The 19,391-nt window shown below is 46.9% G+C and overlaps 1 protein-coding gene across 1 annotated transcript in view; it reads right to left on the bottom strand.

The window, feature by feature from the left end:
- The window catches only part of PDE6B (phosphodiesterase 6B), a 32,283-nt gene extending 13,469 nt beyond the window's left edge, over positions 1 to 18,814 (bottom strand). The window contains exons 1-13 of the mRNA XM_014579541.3: positions 17,281 to 18,814; positions 14,302 to 14,454; positions 13,452 to 13,541; positions 12,376 to 12,516; positions 10,843 to 10,917; positions 10,694 to 10,758; positions 9,579 to 9,645; positions 9,348 to 9,395; positions 9,021 to 9,170; positions 6,588 to 6,731; positions 4,695 to 4,760; positions 4,358 to 4,504; positions 951 to 1,058 (exon numbers count right to left, since the gene is read on the bottom strand). Of these exons, the coding sequence (XP_014435027.2) occupies positions 951 to 1,058; positions 4,358 to 4,504; positions 4,695 to 4,760; positions 6,588 to 6,731; positions 9,021 to 9,170; positions 9,348 to 9,395; positions 9,579 to 9,645; positions 10,694 to 10,758; positions 10,843 to 10,917; positions 12,376 to 12,516; positions 13,452 to 13,541; positions 14,302 to 14,454; positions 17,281 to 17,703 (1,677 nt within the window). The 5' untranslated portion in view covers positions 17,704 to 18,814. The remainder of the gene's footprint in view (positions 1 to 950; positions 1,059 to 4,357; positions 4,505 to 4,694; positions 4,761 to 6,587; positions 6,732 to 9,020; positions 9,171 to 9,347; positions 9,396 to 9,578; positions 9,646 to 10,693; positions 10,759 to 10,842; positions 10,918 to 12,375; positions 12,517 to 13,451; positions 13,542 to 14,301; positions 14,455 to 17,280) is intronic.
- Positions 18,815 to 19,391: the final 577 nt, after the last annotated feature.

The raw sequence follows: 19,391 nt of genomic DNA, 5'->3' as shown, positions 1-19,391 counted from the left end.
ATTGCCCCGGGGGAATTCAGGGAAGCATTATGTCTAATTCCTCTTGCAGCTTCCAGGCACTTCTGAAAAGTGAGGTGGCTCTGCTTCATCATAGGACAGTGGCTGGTGTTTTCTGCTCCATTTCAGACAGCTCTCATTGGGCGGTTGTTCATAAAATGTTAACTCTGTGAAGGGAAAGGTTCTGCTCTAAACAGCTGTTCCTGGGGCTGTTGTTAAATCTCTTAGGCCACGATTTCCCTATGTGGAAGATTGACACTGCCACGGTCAAGCTTCCAGGGTTTGATTTAGCAGGTCTAGGGAAGACCCGCTAAATTGAACTCAGAGGGTGCCCCCACCAGCACCGGTACTCCCGCACCTCATGAGGAGTAAGGGAAGCTGATGGGACCGGTTGCTTCCATCAACCTCCTGCTGTGAAGACAGTGGGGAAACTTGATTTAAGAGACATTGACTCCAGCTATGTAACTAACATAGCTGGAGTTGCGTATTTCAATTTGACCTTCTGCTGTAGTGTAAACCAGGCCTTGGTTTCTGTTATTTACACTCCAATTCATCTGATGAAGTGGGTTTTGCCCACAAAAGCTCATGTTTCTATATAGTTTGGTTAGTTTCTAAGGTGCCACAAAACCATTCTTTTTTTTTAAAGTTACAGACTAACACGGCGACCCTTCTGTAATTTACTAAAGGACTATGTTCATCAGTTAGAAGTGATAACCAAGTCCTACATTTATGTGCAACAGCCACTAGAGGGACACCAAGACCCACGTGTGTGGTGTGAATGAGGAGCTACATTACTTTTTGTATTTGACTAACAGGACTTTTTCAGAAAAGGACTTTGGCAGATACTTGTAAGGAAACACACACGATTTCTGCTCACTGCATATGAGTCCCTGTAAATAAAGCTGTGCTTTGGAGTGAAGAGGGCACACAGAGTAGTTGCACATAAGCTATACCGTTAAAAGTGTGAACATGGTCTGTGCCACGTTAAAGCCATGCCGCCAGTTGTGGTAAGTAATCTTCCTGTATCCCTTGCTGACCGAGTACATGAATCTTACCAGCACCTGTATGAATTGGAGAGAAGGGGGAGACAGTTAATACATTGGCATCAGAAGCAAACTAGAGTATAGAGCCTGTTGGGAGTGAAGGAAGCACAAATCTAGGGGATAGGAGATTTAGTTCTTGAAGTGAAAGCAAAGCAATCTGCCACACATAGTACTGAGTTGCTGTTCTCTTGTAGCCAGTACCAGAACAAGTTGTCACTAAGAATTAGGAAAGACCCTCAAGGCGTTTTTTTTTTTTTTTTTTTTTTTTTTTTTTAAAGAGACACTCTTCAACCAACTGTGCTTATTTAACTTGATCCCTCGATTGGGGAGGGGAAGAGGAATCAAAGTTTTTCCTTAGTAGGACAAAGGTCGATTATATCACTTCGAATAAGCGTTTCAGAAGAAGGTGGTGGGAAAACTTATCAGGTCAAAGATTTTTTTAAAAGTACTGGCAGTTCTTATGCAAAGTTAAGTATGGGGTATGTCCCCCGTCAGACTTCTAGCAAAGCAGGTTGGGAAGGGGAGGAGGCTGGGGCTCTTTAAAATGCATGTGCTCTGTTTGATTAGTTAGTATTAGGGAGAAAGCCGTTTCACAGAGCTATGGAAAGAATGAGGGGAAATAACTTGGTGAGGAAAACATCAGATATAAGATTTTGATGCTCTGGTGTTTGAGTGACTCTAAGGCTATGTCTACCTCCTTTTTTGGGGCATAAGGATCTTGCAGAAAAAGGGTTTTTTGCGCAAAAAGAAAATGTCCACACTGCTTGTTTTTGCGCAAAAACCCCACTGCCAAAACAGATTGGCAGGAAATATGCAAATGAGATTGCAACTCACGCAAATTAGCCCCTCATTTGCATACTTTTTGCTGAGAAAACTCGTAGCGTAGATGTAGCCTAATTGTATAATAGAAAAGGGTTGGCTACTTGGGGTACATCTACATCACAACACTATTTTGAAATAATTCGCACTATTCCGAAATAACGTGGTCTGCATCGAAACAGCAGGCAGTTACTTTGAAATAGTGTCAAAATATTGCCAAGCTGGAGGACTTCTTACTCCAACTCCTGTAACCCTCATTGTACGAGGAGTAAGGGAAGTCGGAGGACGAGTGCTCTATTTCGAAATAGGTGCAGCGTAGATGCTTGCTATTTGCAAATAAGCTATTTGTATTTTAAAATGAGATACGCAATTGACGTAGCTCAATTTGGGTCGCTTATTTGGAGTTAAGCCCTGAGTGTAGACACACCCGTGGGTGGCATTGGTTTCTGCCTGTAGTCTAGTGTCTAATGGTGATAAATACAGGGGCGGCCCGTGAGCCTAGGCGAGCTAGGCAGCTGCCTAGGGTGCTGCTGGCCCGGGCACCCGATGATGACATCATGGCCATTGACGGTCGTGCAGGCAGGGGCTCCCCGCCTAGGGCACCAGCTGCTGCAGCCGGCCTCGGGCCGCTCTTGGATAAATATTGTTTCATAATCCCTCCCTGAGCACCATTTTTCTGTTATCTTTTTTCCTACCATTTCAGTGGTGATTCAGCGTTGTGTTCTGTGTCCGGCAGTAGAGTAGCAAAGTGATACTCTAAGTGCAGGCAGAACCCCTGTTCAGTGCCAGCCTTATTCTCCTTCTCTCTTTCCCGGACTCTGTCCCAAAGGCATGGGAGGAGCATTGTGCATGGGCGTAATAAAAAGGCAGTGATTCTTGTGATAGCACAGAGCGAGGTAGTTCTGAGATCATAGCCAGTACAGTTCTCTGCCCATGAAGGGAGCCTGCTTTTTAGTATCAAGCTGTAAATAATTTGTAATTTTAATAACAAAAGATCTGGTGAACAGTCCCTTCTCGTCTGATATCCTATTTCTGAAGGACCAAGAAGCCCTGACGTGGGAATTCCAAGGCCTAAGTGTCCCTAGCAGAGTTTCTTCCCACCCCCCTTGGTTAGAGGTTAGCGAATACCCAGAATAAAGACGGATATCTCTTCTGAACTCCAGGGATGCTATTTTGTTTAAAGCAATTCTGTGGAACTGGGTGCTCCTGTTAGCAAAGCAGCCTCACATGTTTGTCTGTGCCTCGTTACGCACTGATCTCTCTGAGCCCGACCTCCGGGATATCAAGTGTCCTCCGCGCTCACTGAAGTCAGTGGGTGAGGGGTAGGGGGAGAGAAGCGTTCTCAGACTTGAGTTCAGAGACTTTGTAAACTCTGGTGCCTACCAGACGGTCACTGCCCTATTTGAGTGTTAGAGAACCGTGGAGTCTAAAATCTCGGGCCGTTTAGTTTGGAAGCCAAAATATTTGAGATGACCACACTCATTATCTCAGCGTTAAGCTGGGCTAAGGGCCCGGCGGTCCTTTACCTCAGGGGTGGGGCACCTTTTTTTGGGTCAGAGGCCACTGACCCATAGAAAAATCAGTCAGGGGCTGCTCAGAAAGAAAATAAAATAAAAAACAGATCAAACCTTCACAGACGTGGCCCCTGGCTGAGAAGGAGAAAGACACTTCTCACATTCCCAATACACACCAGAGCCTACGGCGGCCCAGGCTAGTAGATTTTGTGTGCTCCAGCCCCACAGGAAGCCGGACGGGGGGGTCTAGAGTGCCAGCCCGGGCTTCCCAATGCTGGGGGGGGGACCCTGAGCTTTGAGGGCCGGATCCAGGCAAGACAGGGCCTGCATCCACTTCCTCGTTCCTACCTTACCTGGTACATTCTGTGGTCCCTTCCCTCTGAAATACCTGGCATTGGGCACTGGCAAGAGGACAGGATACTGGACTAGATGCTGGTCTGACCCAGTCTGGCCGTTCTTATAGTCACTTATTCTGGGTAACACTGTGCCAAATTGCAATCTACCGTTCTTTTCAAATGGTGGTTGCTGTTTGTACATGACTATCCAAGGCATGGGACAGCGGGGAATCTCCAGGCTCTGTGGGAGTTTGCTTGAATTTGCAGAACTTTTACAGCCAGTGTCCACTAGTAGCAATAATCTCCACTTGTCCCGCTGCAACAGCCTTTTGTTAGCACGACTGCTTCTAAGATTGCGCTGCCCTTTGCAAAGCAAGGTCGTTCTGAAGAGGGACTTTATAGTCCCTGCAAATGTACTGTTCTTGTGAGGCAGTGGCTTCAGCCTCTTCCTTACGGGGCTCCCTTCCACTTAGCACTGTGGGGGAAAGGCTGAGGGTTTGTAACTCCATCTTCAGGACCCCTGCTCTGGTAGGGATGTAGCAGATCACTCATTGTAAATCAATAGCTCCTGGTCCCTCCCTGGGGGACTGAAGTAGGCTGGGAGTCCCCAGGCATGTCTTGGTAACGTCACCCGGAAACCAACACCTACCTCTTGTGGAATCTGGAACTTTTTCACCACTCCGAGCTCGTAGTACATCTGAATTCCGCACTTCACAAGCTCAAGTTCGGTGCACTTGAAATCGGAGAAGTGGAACTCATAGATCTCAAACTGAACGGGGTCCGGGAGCTCCTTTTTCTGAAAAAGAAAGAAGGGGGTTGGTGGTTTTGCCAGGCCACAAAAAGCCTCAAGTGGGTCTTCTCCAAAAGGTAAGCCAAGTTTCTGCTGCTGCATTCTCTCCGCTGACTCAAACATAGCATTCTCCTCCTTCTGCCACGTGCATTCTGACTTGCCTTTACTGTCAAGTCAACAGCGCATGGGCACTCACCAGCAATTGCGTCAATTCCTCCTCTTCGCATTGCGCCGGCTCTTTCCCCAGCCTCTCTCGCGTTGGCTACAGAGATCAAGAGCACGTTACTTTCACCAGCAACTCCACAACCAGCACTAAAGCAGCACCTGTTTGGGGTGGTATCTAGTCTGACTTCCAAAGGCATGTTCTCCCCTGAACCTTACTCACATTTCTAATCTTAGGGGGCAGTTCTGACTCCAAGAGACCCTAGCAGTGATGGTGGTGGGGCTCCCATACACAGACCAGCTCTCTCTCTGACACCAGTGTAGAACTTGCTCTGTTCTCAAGTGGAAAAACTGTTGGTCCTCCAAACTCATTCCGGAGACCGACGCTCAAGCTGGGTTCTCTGTCTCCAGCATCGTCACAAAGAGCAAAGATCCTGTCGGTTCAACTACACTCTCACCTCTGCCTGTTCAGGGCCATTCATCCGAGTGGCTCTTACTGAAATCTCAGTTAACAGAGCAACAGCTAACGGAGTTGCACAGATGTAGCGAGAACTTGATTGGTCCTACAAAGCTGCTTACACCCGGTAAGGAAAGAACTCATCTTTGCTCTCAGAGCATAGGGCAGGCCTGGGCAAAATACGGCCCGCAGGCCGGATGCGGCCCGCCAAGCCACTGGATCCAGCCCACGGAGGCAGCAGGGAGCCCCAGGCAGACAGTCCCGTGCGCCGGGGAGAAATGCGGCTGCAGGGCTCCCTTTCTGTTTTGAAACTGGAGGGGACAGGAAGTTTTAGGAGCAGATGGCAGAAACCGGCCAATGGGAGCTGTTTGTTAGAGTAACTGTCAGGTAAGAAGAACCACGCCCCCTCTCCTGGGCTCAGTTTCCCATGAAGCACATGGCCAGGCAGGCAGGCTGGCTGGGGAACATTTTAACCTCTGCAGGCTGGTTGGTTTGGCAGCTGACAAGTAAGTCTCTTGGCCACAGCCTGCTTCTGTCACCCCAGCCCTTTCCTGCCCCAACTCTCTGCCCCTCCCCACACTCAACATAACCCAAACCCTCTGTCCCCCTCTTACACCCACACCTCCTCCCTGATCTGGCACCCCAATCTCCTGCCCCAGATCACAATCCCCTCCTACCTTATGTCACATCCCAAACCTCTGCACTCCAGTCCCCTGGCCTAGGTCACAACCTCCTCCTTCAGCCAAACTCCTTCCCAGACTCTAGTCTCCCTCCTGCGCCCCAATCCCTTACCCCAAGCTCCCTTCTGCACCAACCTCCATCCCAGACCCCACATCTCCACCATTAATATCATGGGAGAGTGCAGCTCTCCACCACTTTCCAAAATCTGGGAGTGGCCCGTCAAAAATTATTGCCCACCCCTGGCCTAGGGTGAATTTGCAGAGCTAGCACTGAGATAACATTGTTAATACAAAGCATAGACCAGTTGCTTTTCCTTGCCTAATGTCTCGCCACCCTGCCCAAACTTTGTGCAACATGCTGAGCCTGACTGTCCACTGGGCAGCTGCCTCCCACCTGAGAGGTGGCGACATCATGCATGCGTACGTAGGAAGCGAAAGTTAATTGCAGAAGTTCTTCAGCAATGCAATTCTTTTTGCTCAGCCTTGGTGGAACAGAAGCCTTACCACCTTCGATGCACATAGCAAGGGCTACCTCGCTGTGCAGGGTGTTGCTAAATGGCGCTCTGGAAGCTCCTGGGAAGAAGCTACATGGATCTGTCCCTACTGAAGCTATCACAGCTCTGACAAGGGTGGGACAGGAGAGACTAGGGCCCTTCACTAGCAGGCCGACAGGCCATGACGCAATGGAAGCTCGCACAGTAGTGAAGCGGGCCTTAGGGATGCACGCGGCGAGTTCTTTCCCATTTAAGCAGGCAACCTTTGGGCTCTGACAACCAACCACAAGCAGTACCAGGATTTCCTGAATTTCATCCTTGTTGCACTTCACGTGGTACAGCACCATGTCCTGGGCAATGTCCTTGCGGTTCTCCAGCTTGTTTATCATGTCGTAAGTGTCCGTGTTGAGCACAGACCAGCCCAGGAATTGGGTCAAAGACTTGAAAAAGAAAAAGCAGAGAGACAGTGAAAGAGCTGAACCCTGCTTCAGCACGTAAAAGTATCGCACTGATGAGTATTGGCTTGTTTCTAAGGGAAACATACTCCCTGTCTCACACATCCCGAAACCCGTCTATGACACGTCTGTGTGATGGGTGTGAACAAAGCATCCAGCCCCCTTACTGCTTTATGTTAGGTGGTAAAACACAGAACCCTCCGTGTGTGTGTGTGTGTGTGTGTGTGTGTGTGTGTGTGTGTGTGTGTGTAAAACACAGATCCCTCCGTGTGTGTGTGTGTGTGTGTGTGTGTGTGTCTGTGTGTGTGTAAAACACAGATCCCTCCATGTGTGTGTGTGTGTGTAAAACACAGATCCCGCCGTGTGTGTGTGTGTCCCAAATAAAAAGCTACAGTCAGGGGGTTTAAGCAGTCGGCCCACAACATTTTGGCATCTGAGGCAGGGAGCTCAAATGACGCCCCCATACCCCCTTGCTTGGGCCAAAACTTTAAAAGGTCTCAATTCTGCCTTCTTCCTGTTCTTTGTGCCCTCCTTCCTCCAGAACAGCACTCCACCATCTCTGTGCATCTAGAGCAGAGAGAATACATATATACCAGCAACAGACACAATTTTCTACACTCTGGGTCCTAGTGGCACCCGCAGTCTGGCACCTGAGGCGATCGCCTCAGTTCGCCTCATGGTAAGGCTGGCCCTGGGTTTAAGTCTGTGCTTGGAAACTGATAGAGGTTGCACCTCCCTAATCCAGGACTTTCTCGTCCGGCAGGACCACGGATATCGCAGAACAAGAGAGCCGTGGGCAGGAGGGCCAGCCGCTGAGAGCATTACTAAAGGCAAGGCTGGTTGTTGCACAGCTGGGCCTTGGTGGCCCGATGGCGGTAGCAGGGTAAGGGCAGCCTGTGTGTGCCACCCTGGCAGTGGGTTTGTGCCGTGGCAGCCCGATTGGGGCTGCGTGCCAGCAGGTGGTGTGGACAGAGCCCCGGCAGCCTGGCTGTCAGTAAGGCCCGACTGCGACAGTGGAGCTGGGGCCACGACAAACCATCTGGTGCCGTGACAGGTCAGCAGCCTAATGCGGGTTGTGTTCTGCCGGCCGCAGGGCTGGGGCTGCAGTTGTGCAGCGGGGCCAGGGTAGCCATGTTGCCCGGCCAGCAGCGGGGCTGAAGGCGCCCGTGGTGGAGAGGCGCAGCAGGCTGAGGGGGCCGGTGGCAGGGGACCTTCCCTGGTCCAGAAAAGCCTCACTGGGACCACTCAGGTCCCAAGGGTGCAGGACCAAGGAGGTTCCACCTGTAGTTGAAACAGTGCAGTTTGGGTGCATTGCCATTCCAAGTTGCTCTCTGAAGAATGAAGTCATAATGAAGAACCGGCTTGTGCAAACCCTAAGTGAGAACTGTCTGCTGGAGTGAGTAATGTCTTGGTATCCTTTGCGACTCAACAGGGGAGTCATGATTATTTGTGAGTAAGGGCTGCAGGATCAAAAGACATTAGTGCTGCAGGACCCATCGTTCAGCAGAGATGCTGAGGGACAGGCTAAAGACCTAACAGGTGGTTTAACAAAGTTATGTCTAGGCTTTCCTGGAACTGCGAACTGCTGTCCTCGCTATAAGTCCAAGATACATTCCAAAAAACGTGGACTTCTAGCGAAACAGCTTAATGTGGAGATTTTTTTTTCCTGCGGCTGACTTCTGTTTGCACAAATTGGGGTTGGTTTGTTTGTTTGTTTGTTTGTTTGTTTTTTTGAACGGCTTAAGGGCAGGAAATGGGAGGACTTATAACGCATCAGTTCCTACAAGCGTCAACGACTTTAGTGAGGAACGGATGTATACCGGGACGACTTATAGCAGGGACACCCTGTAACTCTCTCGATTCCCTTTTGTTACAATTGTCTAAACATTCAAAGGCCTCATCCTTTAAGGAACTATTGTTATTCTGGTTGGCTGGAAAGAAACCAACAGTCATCAATATAAAAGGGATTTCTCTTGGACTGAAATTCCTTGAAACGGTGTTGCCCCCAAACTGAGGCAGATGCACATGGGCAGTGCAGCTGTTTCAAGAGCTGTTTACACTCAGGATATGCTTTTCCCTTAGCTGAGATGTCTGGCCAGGCTGCACAGTGTAGAGAGTCAAAGGACAGGATTTCTTAAACCCAGAGCTACATCTGTACAATCAAAGAAAATATTTGGGGGCTGCCAAACATTGGAGACCGCACACACCACTGAGGATTATGCAGTATTCCCATTTCACCCCTAAGCTACTTTCAGAGCTGGCAGGTATTTGTACCTCCATGAGAGTCTCATCCTGTTCATCGAATGGCTTCCCATCTTTTCTGTTATAAAATGTGGCGACCCCAACAATTTCTTCTTTTTTGTTTACTATTGGCATAGATAACACATTTTTGATTGTCCATCCCGAATCATCTACAGGACCTTCCTTGAAACAAAAGCAAGCAGGAAGATGTCGAAGATGTAAAATGTGTTTTCTGAGTGCATCTCCTTAAGTGAACTCAGGAATGCAACAGTTACAGACATTTGTACCTCTAAAACTTAATCTACAGTACATATATGTTAAAAAAAAGGGTCATTAAGAGCTATGCAGCTTTCACAGTACCTGAAATTTAAACATCTCATCTGCAGCCGCATTCATAATGTTGCAGATCTAGAAGATCACCAAAATAGTTCACATTACAAAGAAGCCTGCATAAGGTTAAATTACTTCCTTTGCAAATACTCAATATTTAGACCTCACTAAAGCAGCTAAATTATTTTCAGTTACTGAAGAGCGATCAAACATGAATTTGACTTTCTGGAACCCTCAATGAAGCTCTAATCAAATACTTACAAAGCCGCTTTCTGCTACATACGTTGGTAGTCCAGTAGCAAGTGCCCAGTGATCTGCTGTGGGGTTTCTGAATAAAACAAGAGAGTGCGTGTAATAAAAATATAAAGATGGAGAATATATATATATATATATATATATATATATATATATATAATTTACACAGATATTTTCATAGAGCCAGAACATAGCTGGTTAATTACTTACTCACATGGCTAATCTTTAGTTAAGCAGCTAGTCCTGTTGATTTCAACGGATCTATTAGTTTGAGCAAGGATTGCTCACATAACTTACAATTCATAGGACCAGACTCGCTATCAACTCACGTGGCAATAGATGACTTAGAAGATTCAAAGGGTTCAATATTGTATGGCGTATTCCAGTCAGTTCCCAGTTTTTCCTCTAGAGCGTAATAAAGTGTAACTATATAGGAAACGGGACTGGGACCGTGTTTAATGGAAGTAGCTGGCGAGAGGATACTAGTTGTGGCTCAGGGAAGCGGCTGACATAGTCCGACTGGGAGACACACTTTTCAGCAGCGATAATTCGGAGGCTGAGGAAAGTTTGAAGGGGGCAAGCTAAAGAAGGAGCTGTCAAGAGACGACAAAGGCCAACACGGAAGATCTCATGGGAAGAATAGAGTCGGCTTTGGGACGGAACCTATGCGACAGGGAGGACAGAGAACTTGTCAGTGACTGAGAAGGGCAGGAGAGAGGAGGATTGGCCGGGAGCTATTTACGGTATCACCCCTGTGATTGTGCAAAGTCCAGACTCCAGGGGCCAGTCAAGGGACAGCTGGTGACACAGGAGTTGGCAGAAGGAGATAGGAATGGAAAGGTGGACTTGAGCATCCGCAAAAGCAGGACTTAACAGGGGAGCAGGTTCTATCCGAGTGATAAAGGCACCTGCTTGTTACATTTTAACCGGAATTCCCGGTAAATAGAAGCAACTGATCGATACTGATGCACGTTGAACCCGACAAGTCCATCTTCCATTGTTCCTTCAGCTGTGCCCCGGTTCATTAGCTCATGGGAGACCCTTCACTTTCAGAGACACATCCTATCAGTCCGTGCAATGGAAAGAGCTTTACCCCTGGTGCAGAAGCTTCGCTTACTCACGGGATAACTTTAATATCTTCCTTCCCATGCAGGATATAATCAACCACTTTGTAAAAGACTATTTCCTACAAAGAAACAAAATCCTGGTTCAAGCTCATGGCGAGCGTCAACAGTTGGGGGCGGGGGAGGATACTGGGTCATCCACTTACTCTGCCGTCTGGAGTGCGAGGCCCGGAATAAGGTGGAACTTCGCCCATTAGAACTGGCCACAAGTCGAAAAACTCCTGTTTAACCCCCCCCCCCAAAACATATAGTTGTAATATATAAATCAGTCTGTCTGCGACAGGACATTAAAACAGTTGGGGTTCTATGCGGTGTTATGATTTGCCATGCACCTCTATGTTAAATCTCTAAATTAAATCAAAACCAGCATTAAAATATTAATGTTGCCAGTTCAAGGACTGTGGATAGTAGGAACATGCCAAAATTAAGGTAACTGGGGAAACCTTAATTTGGCCCCCTGTCTCAGTTGGTGCACAGGATAGATGGTGCAAACTTAATTCATTATTTTGTTTTCTTCTCATTGTTCAGCATGTGGCCCCAGGCCTCACAGAGCACTAGAACCGGAAGGGACCTCGAGAGGTCATCAAGTCCAATCCCCTGCCCTCACGGCAGGACTAAGCACCATCTAGACCAGGAGTGGGGACCAGGAGTGGGGAACCCAAGGCCCAGCTTGCCTGGATCCAGCCCCTGAGGCTTGGGGCTCCCCCCAGATTAGGGGAGCCCACGCTGGTGAGGGGTGGGGTTTTTTTGTTTCTCACTTGTGTGCAGCCCCTGACTGATTTTTCTGTGGGTCAGTGGCCCCGACTCAAAAAAGGTTCCGCACCCAAGACCATCCCTGACAGATCTGTCTAATCTGCTCTTAAATATCTTCAATGATGGAGATTCCACAACCTCCCTATACAATTTATTCCAGTGTTTAACCACCCTGACAAGAAATTTTTTCTCATGTCCAACCTAACCCCCCCTTGCTGCAATTTAAGCCCATTACTTCTTGTCCTGTCACCAGAGGTTAAAGGGAGCAAATTTTCTCCCTCCTCCTTGTAATGACCTTTTAGATACTAAGAAGACAAAACAACTAAAGAACTCTGGGAGCAGACTCGGATCTCACAGTTCGATCAGCAATGTTACTGATCAGCGATTTCACTTTGAACCGGATCTAGTTTAAGTTTGGGAGGTCTTTTATCTTGTAACCATTTCTGACTTCATTGCCTCATTCCTTAGACTCAAAATCTCTTTGTAGTTCAATACGTGTGTTTTATTCTTTCACCAAAACTAATGCAATGTAGTGAAATGTTTGGGTAACTCCACTTAAAGTGGCAATGGACCTAATCTTGCTGGACTGTCCAAGAAAGGGTGCTGGACAGTGCAGAACACATTTTTGGAGGGAAAATTAATGACTACAAGTGTGCGGGGGTCACCCTGCAAGTGACAACCACGGTGTATGCTAGTCGGCTGCCGGACCAAGCTGTGGTTATACACAGTCAGGGGATAACCTGGCTGGTTAGTGGTGGACACCGCAAGTTGGAAGCATGCTGAGGTAATATTGCCCCCTATTGGTCTGTACCCCAGAATATGATACACTGGAATTAAGTTGTGTCTGAACAGAAATTGCCCTATTTACATTTAGCAGCAACCTAAAACCCTCACTGTGTTATTGTAGCACACACGTGAATGCTCACCTTCTGTTTGGTCCTATCGAGAAGGCCCACTGAATATCTATCACAGTTCAAATACGCTCTCACAGTGTAAAAAGCTTTGTGGAACTGCCTCTCGATATCCGTCAGCTCCTCAAATACCTTATTAGCTGACCACAACAGCACCTGAAGAATAAAACCAGATGTATAGGCAGCCCCTTCTGGAAAGCTAACAATACTTGGGACTACATGTCAATAATTAATTACCACCGATTCCTAGAAATAAATACTAGAGTCTACTAACACTGCTTGTTCCAGCTTGATTGATAGGGTGAGACTTTTTTTCATTAGGAGCAGAGTTAGTCTAACATTAAACATTTTGTAAGATGTCTTGTTAGAGCTGTGTAATGCAAAATTATGGTCCTATTCATAAATTACCTGCTATTTTAAAAGTCACTCACAAGAGGCAATTGTTGCTTCTGTAAGTAACTTGCAGTAAAATATTACACCCAAAAAACTAGGAGGAGTACAGTTCCACGAGGAGTACAGCTAGTTCGGATTAGGAAGCCTAATCCGAACTAGCTACTCCGTGCCGCGTTTAGCCGCGCGGCACGGGGTTAGAACTAGCCGGCATTTAAAAATGGCGCCTGCCGGCTTCATGCAAATGAAGCCCAGGAAATTCAAATCCCGGGCTTCATTTGCAACTGCGGATGACTACATTACCCCCGCTAGTTCGAACTAGCGGGGTAGTGTAGACATACCCTAACTGACTAACTTAGCATTGTTATTAAGTAATTTAGTTCCTCAGAAATCCTGTGTATTTAGCATTTTTGTTCCGCGGAATTAAAGGGCAAGTAAAGCTAACGCTGAGTAATCCTGTAAGAATTGCTAATAGAATGGACAAATGGTTCTACCACTCCAAAAAACAACCCCGGTCCTGCCTTAGGCTGGGCGCTCCCAGACACTTGTACCCACTACTGAGTCTGAGAGGATGGCCAGGCTGTAGCCGTTACCTCTCGGACTGGAGAAACAGGAATATTCAGGCCTGGCTGAGGGAACAGGAGAAATAGCTCAGCACCTCAACAGCGAAACAGTTACCAGCATCTGCCCTTGTATCTTACCTGGCCTCTTCGAGTCTCACAGTTGTGAAGGTAACTCAAATGATAAATTTTCAGGTTTAAGGAGGCAAGATTCAGATACCTCAGGAAGAGCTGAAATGGAAAACAGTCCGTGTTGAGTTGAACCCAACAGTGGCCCCATGAGTACTGGATTTCATAGCACCACTGCCACCACATTCGTCTGTCACGCACACTCATGTCAAGCAACCCACGTAAATACTTTGCTTTGTGCTGATGTCAGATGAGGCTTGCTGCCAGTGGGCCTTGCCCTGGTAATTTATTCAGGCAAGCTCTACCATGGTAAGCCCGATTTACAATACAGTAATGTCTACAGCTGGGGGCGGGGAGTTAAATCTTTTCTCATTTGTGGACCCCTAAACAACTTGGAATGGAAGTGCAGGCCCCTTTGGAAACTCAGCCTGTGGTCCATGGACCCCTGCCATAGATGTCGAGGCTGTAAACGGACTTAACAGAGTTCACTTGTAAATGTTGCACGTGCTTACACATCGTGTGCCACTGTGAGAGAAAGAGCGTTGAACTGTGGGCCTCTATGATAATGACAGCGCTTCCAGGTTTTGAGATGTAGGTGGAGGAGGCACATACTTCTGACAGATCAGAAAAATGGAATACCTTTCCTAGGGCATGAAACTTTATATTCATAGTCACCTCGTGTAGATCTCTTAGATATAGTCTGCAGGGCCTAGGAGTCCACGAACTGCAGATTGAAAACCCTGGTCTATCAGGGAAGCTACAATATTGCAAACAGCCCTCGTCCAGAGGAGCCTGGATGAGGTATATTATGAGATACAAGCCTGACAGAAACTGACCTACATTGGGTCTTTCGGACACTTACATTTTCGTCAGAGTTGGTGAAGAACGGCCCTTGCGTCTTATTAACGGCCATGATCACAGCAACTAGATCTTTGCCGTTCGTGATGGGAGTTGCAAGGATGTTCCTTGTAGTGTATTGGGTGAGTTCGTCAACAAATCTGCTGAAGTGAGCGCACTGGTTTAAAAACAGAAATGAGGAGGGAAGTATGAAGAGCAAAGTACAAATCAAAAAAGGGAACAGTCTTACAGCCAGAACGTGGCCACGGTGAAGCCGCCTACAGGAAACTTTGCAGGAAGCATATTTTGAGGTGTCGGGACGACAAGCACAGAGGTGACTGAACCTGCACTGGGTTTATGAAACACCAGGGGTTGCTTTCCTGTGGTTGCCATGTAGCTCGCGTTGGAAAGATTTAATAAATCAGAGAGATTCTGGAACCAGGGAACGCTCTCCAGGGAAACTCATCAGGTGCGATCACAGTTACATTGAGAGAGAGATTGTGCCTTGGGCCCTGGGATGAGGCAGCATCATGCAGGCCCTTGTAAATATGGGGTCAGACGATGTGCTAAGAACAGGCGACGCATTGACAGCCCGGGATCACCGTAGGGCTCTGCCAACCCCTGCAAAGGCCACACCCACTTCCACCTCTGGAGCATGCTGGCTGGGAGGTGTGTTGGGAGTGGCTAGCGCAGAGCTAGCTCTTCACAACCCAGGGATTCTACCGGAGGGGGATCCCCAGCTGCCTCTAGAGGGCAGCCCTAAGTCCCCTGGCACGGCTCCAGCAACGGGGCCCAGGAATGCCCTAAACCTCCTGTCTCCCAGCGTCTTCTGAAATGACAGGCTGAGCTCGCAAGCTCATGCACGTGTCTCTGGTGGTTGCATGATATGAAAACACTGCAGGGTTTAATTATGAACCTGTCTGTGTTCACTGTGTTATTAACCAGTCGCGGTTGTTGATAAACTAATGATATCAGGCCAGACATTTTGCGGTGAGAATAAGAAGGACGTGACTATAAAATCTAGTCCTCTATCACCCTGTTTATAGGCAAGGAGACAATGAAGTCAGACAGCTGTGGCTCTCTTGGATGATGTTGATCACTGATTTGGCTTCTGAATCACCAAGTATCACTGGTCTAAAATCAAACCGGCTTCCCGACAAAGGACAGGTGCTGACCCAATGGGGGTGGGGGCAGAGATGGAAAAACAGGATGAAGAGCTGGCCAATGAGATAACTTCAACAAAAGATACTTGTACCCCTGGCATCTAGACCAGTGTGTCTCAATAGCCAGCCCATTGGCCAGTGCTAGTCCCTGAGATCCCCTGATACAGCTCAAGAAGGCGGCACACTGGGCCATGGTATCAAAAAGATGGAGAAACGCTGATCTAAAAGACCCTCTTTTTAAAGTCCTTCTAGCTTCCCCCTTGCTGTCTGGTCTATAGATGGCATTTCTGCCCATTGTGTCTGCGTCCTTTGGCTGGCCCGGTAGCTCTTCCACCGAGACAGATCAGCAGCATCTCCAGAGTTGTGCAGTTGGTACTGAAAGCAGGCACTCTGACGCTCAAATTGCTTCAACTATGCTGCAGGCTGCACGGTAAGCAGCAGGAGCCTACACAAGCATCCTACTCCAGGACATTAACCCCTACGCCGGCCTTCCTCGCCGTGCTCTTCACCCTCCGTGACCTGGCCTTCCCGGGAACTCACACACCCAGTAAATGACAGTAGTTAAAATCATGGCATCATAGAACACTGGAACTGGAAGGTTCATCAAATTCAGTCCCCTGGACGGCAGGACCAAGCACCATCTAGATCATCCCTGACAGCTGTCTGTCCAACCTGCTCTTAAATACCTCTAGTAATGGGGATTCCACAGCCTCCCTAGGCAATTTATTCCAGTGTTTAACCACACTGACAGGCAGGAAGTTTTTCCTAATGTCTACTGGTGGAACTTGCAAGAAATGGAGTTTTCTTGGAGGGCTCTCTGCTTGGAAATGCAGACCAGGGCAAATGTGACTGTTAAAATATTATTCTCCTCTGATTTGCCCTCAGCACAAGGAAGGGCTACAAAGCAAAAGCAGCCCTTAACCTGCTACTCTGTAAAACAGGGCAACTTTGCGAAGGCATTCGCGTACACCTGTGGAGAGCTTTGACTGAATGGATAGACAGATGGCTGAGCTGTTACAAGAGAATTGTAGCTGGAGTAATCCTAGCTGTCATATTTGGAACACGTGGATTTTAGATTATAACTCAGATTAGCCTGCTTCCGTTTGGATTCAAATGCTTCACTGAGGGTACATTCTAATTGTATGAATATGTAAGGCAATAAAAATATGTAAGGAGGGTTCTAAGGATGGCTTGAATCCTTGCCTCCCAAATATCTCTCTCTAACGAGCAGTGACCTGCACCAAGCGGTAGACACTCGAGACAGGGAAAAAAAATTCCTGTGGTGGTAAAATATTTCTGGGTGCTCTCTAAGGGCGTGCAGTTTCCAGGTAAGTACCTCAGAGTGTAGCCAGTGCAGGTTAGGCTGTTACACGTGTCTGATATAGGCGCGGCATGAGAATGATCTTTTTAAAAAAAGGATGAGTTTCTCATGTTGAGTCCATGTAAAATGTGACACAAGGCATTGTGCCCAGAGCACACCATGAGTCTCACATAATTCAGTTGTTAGTTTATATCCATAAAATATCTCACACAATAAATTGTCAAGTTTTTTTTAAAATAACTGTGACATCTGAAGAAGTGGGCTGTGCCCACGAAAGCTCATGATACCATTTACATGTTTTGTTAGTCTATAAGGTACTACTAGACTATTCATTGTTTTTTAAGTTGTGACATCTGTGTCTGCTGTCCAGCCCTACACTTGATGCAGAGCATATGAGACTTCTACATCATCGATTTCTCTTATGCCTGTTTATTGTTTTCCCGTAATGCTATAAACATGGCTAGCAAGTCTAGTTCTTATGAGTCTTCCATTAAAGGAGCAAACCAAAGGAAGAACCTACCTCATGGACATCCTTGATGTTCATTGTTCTCTTGGTTTGAGCAACATGCCCCACAATGCCGATGTCCAAAGGATAGACAATTTCACAGTCTGGGGCCACCAAACATTCCTCCAGCGTGCTGTCTCTGTCGATGTTGAAAAGTCGGGTAGCCAGCTCTGGCGTGCCATTCCTTTGCCGGTACATGAAAAGGCTGCAGCGGTCCGCGTGGATGAGAGAGCTGATTCTTCTTAGAGTCTTGAAAACAACCTTCTCCATGTTAATGCTTTCCTGCATGTCTTGGATCAGCTCAAAAAGTATCTCGCTTTCCTCTGACGTTTGGCTGTCGCTCAGTGGTTCTGATCTCAGTTTCTTATCAAAGTATTGCTTGGCAAAGGCAGGATTACCATCGAGAAACTTCTCCACGTCGTCCTCTTGGAGACTCATGGTGAAACCTCTTAGATCTTGAGATATGTTATCCTGGGAGCACGGTCTGCCCAAAAAGTGTTCCTCCCTTCCAAAGTGCTCCTCAGACAAGGAGATCTAATGCTCCGTGATGCTGCCCCTAGGATGGCCAGAGGTTGAGGACACTTTTGAAGAGTGAATGTCATTGGGAAAGGTATTCCTTAATAGTGTTGAAGGTGAGTCCGTGGGAGGACAGGTCTTAAGTAAACAGATTAAATGACCCATACTAAAGCCGCAAGTCAATTTTTCCCCTTACCTTACATGGAAACAGAGTTATATTTTTAGCATATTTAAGAGCACGTTTCCCTGGATGGCAGAGATGTATCCATCTTCCTGAAATGGTTATGTTGTGTTTTTTTCTCTTTCTGGTGGACCTCTCTAACCCTGAAATAAGCTCTTTAGAGTCTAATTAAATATACACTGCTCAGGCTTAATCCCTAGCTAACGAGATGCATATCTTATTATTCCTGTGCTCACAGAAACACATAGTGAGTATTAAATCTGTCAGTTTGTTTAGCTTGAATATAAAAGGCTTCACATAGGTTGTCGAGAAGATCCTATGTTTACTGGCCACTGGCTTTCTTTTTCTCTACTAAGGCTAGTGATAAGCCTTAGTAGAGAAAAAATACTTGGGGGTTGATTCTGGTCAAATAAGATTCTTGCTTTGGCATTTGCATGTCCGTTCCTGGCCACAAACAACTTATACCCTCAAGCCTTCATAAACCTCCAGTCCAGGCTGAGTTTGAACCCAATAGCAATGCTCTGACACAATCAACGTATCCAAACTCTTCTGTCCATTCCTAATCAGTACTCGGCAGAAAGAACATCTCAAATGTTCTAGGGGAGCTTTGGCCCAATTTTCTCCGCACCCTAATTGTGCAGGTGTGGCTGCGTACAAGGAAAAAGATAACAGGGATCTTTAGATCATGATACATGTTGGAGGACAAAGGTTGATGTTCAGAGATCCACCTGCCCAGGCAAACAAATTCCTTTCTGCTGGCTAGACATGGGTGTCATAGTCTGTTATCCTCTTGAAATACTGTGTAGCCTATAGGGCTAACCTGCTTGTTTGCATTTATATATTTTTTTCTTTCATTTGCAGACAGACAGACAGATAGATAGATTAGATTATTTTCTTAAGGTTTTGACTATATGTTTATTTTAATACATTACAGTAGGTTTATATTAAAGTAGTTTTGCTGTAATGCAAGGGACTTACAGGCAACATCCTATATGTTGAGCTAAGACAAAGCTAGCAGACCTATTCCTGGGCCTTTTCACCTGGATAGCAAAGTCCATGTGCACATAATCTGGACCTTTCACCTAGATATAATGACCTTTAATGGCACAAGAATACCCTCAAACTTCACAGGTGCACCTTTACTCAGGAAAATCCAAAATAACTGGTTAAGACCAGGTCAAATAGCTGGGTAGGAGAGAAATAACAAATAAATTGAAATCAGTGATATTCCACAACAAACGCAATGTATGGAACAATCCTGCCCACTTAATTAGCCTCATTAACATGGGCCCTACAATTGCCAGGTACTTCTGCTGCTGTTATATAGCTCTCTTGGTTTCGGTTATTCTGTTATTTCCACTCCAATTCATCTGAGGAAGCAGCTTTTACCCATGAAAGCTCGTGATTCTCTATATTTTAGTTAGTCTCT

This window comes from Pelodiscus sinensis, chromosome 6, assembly GCF_049634645.1.
Source record: "Pelodiscus sinensis isolate JC-2024 chromosome 6, ASM4963464v1, whole genome shotgun sequence".
Taxonomy (NCBI): domain Eukaryota; kingdom Metazoa; phylum Chordata; order Testudines; family Trionychidae; genus Pelodiscus; species Pelodiscus sinensis.
This window is presented reverse-complemented; position numbering and strand designations above follow the sequence as displayed.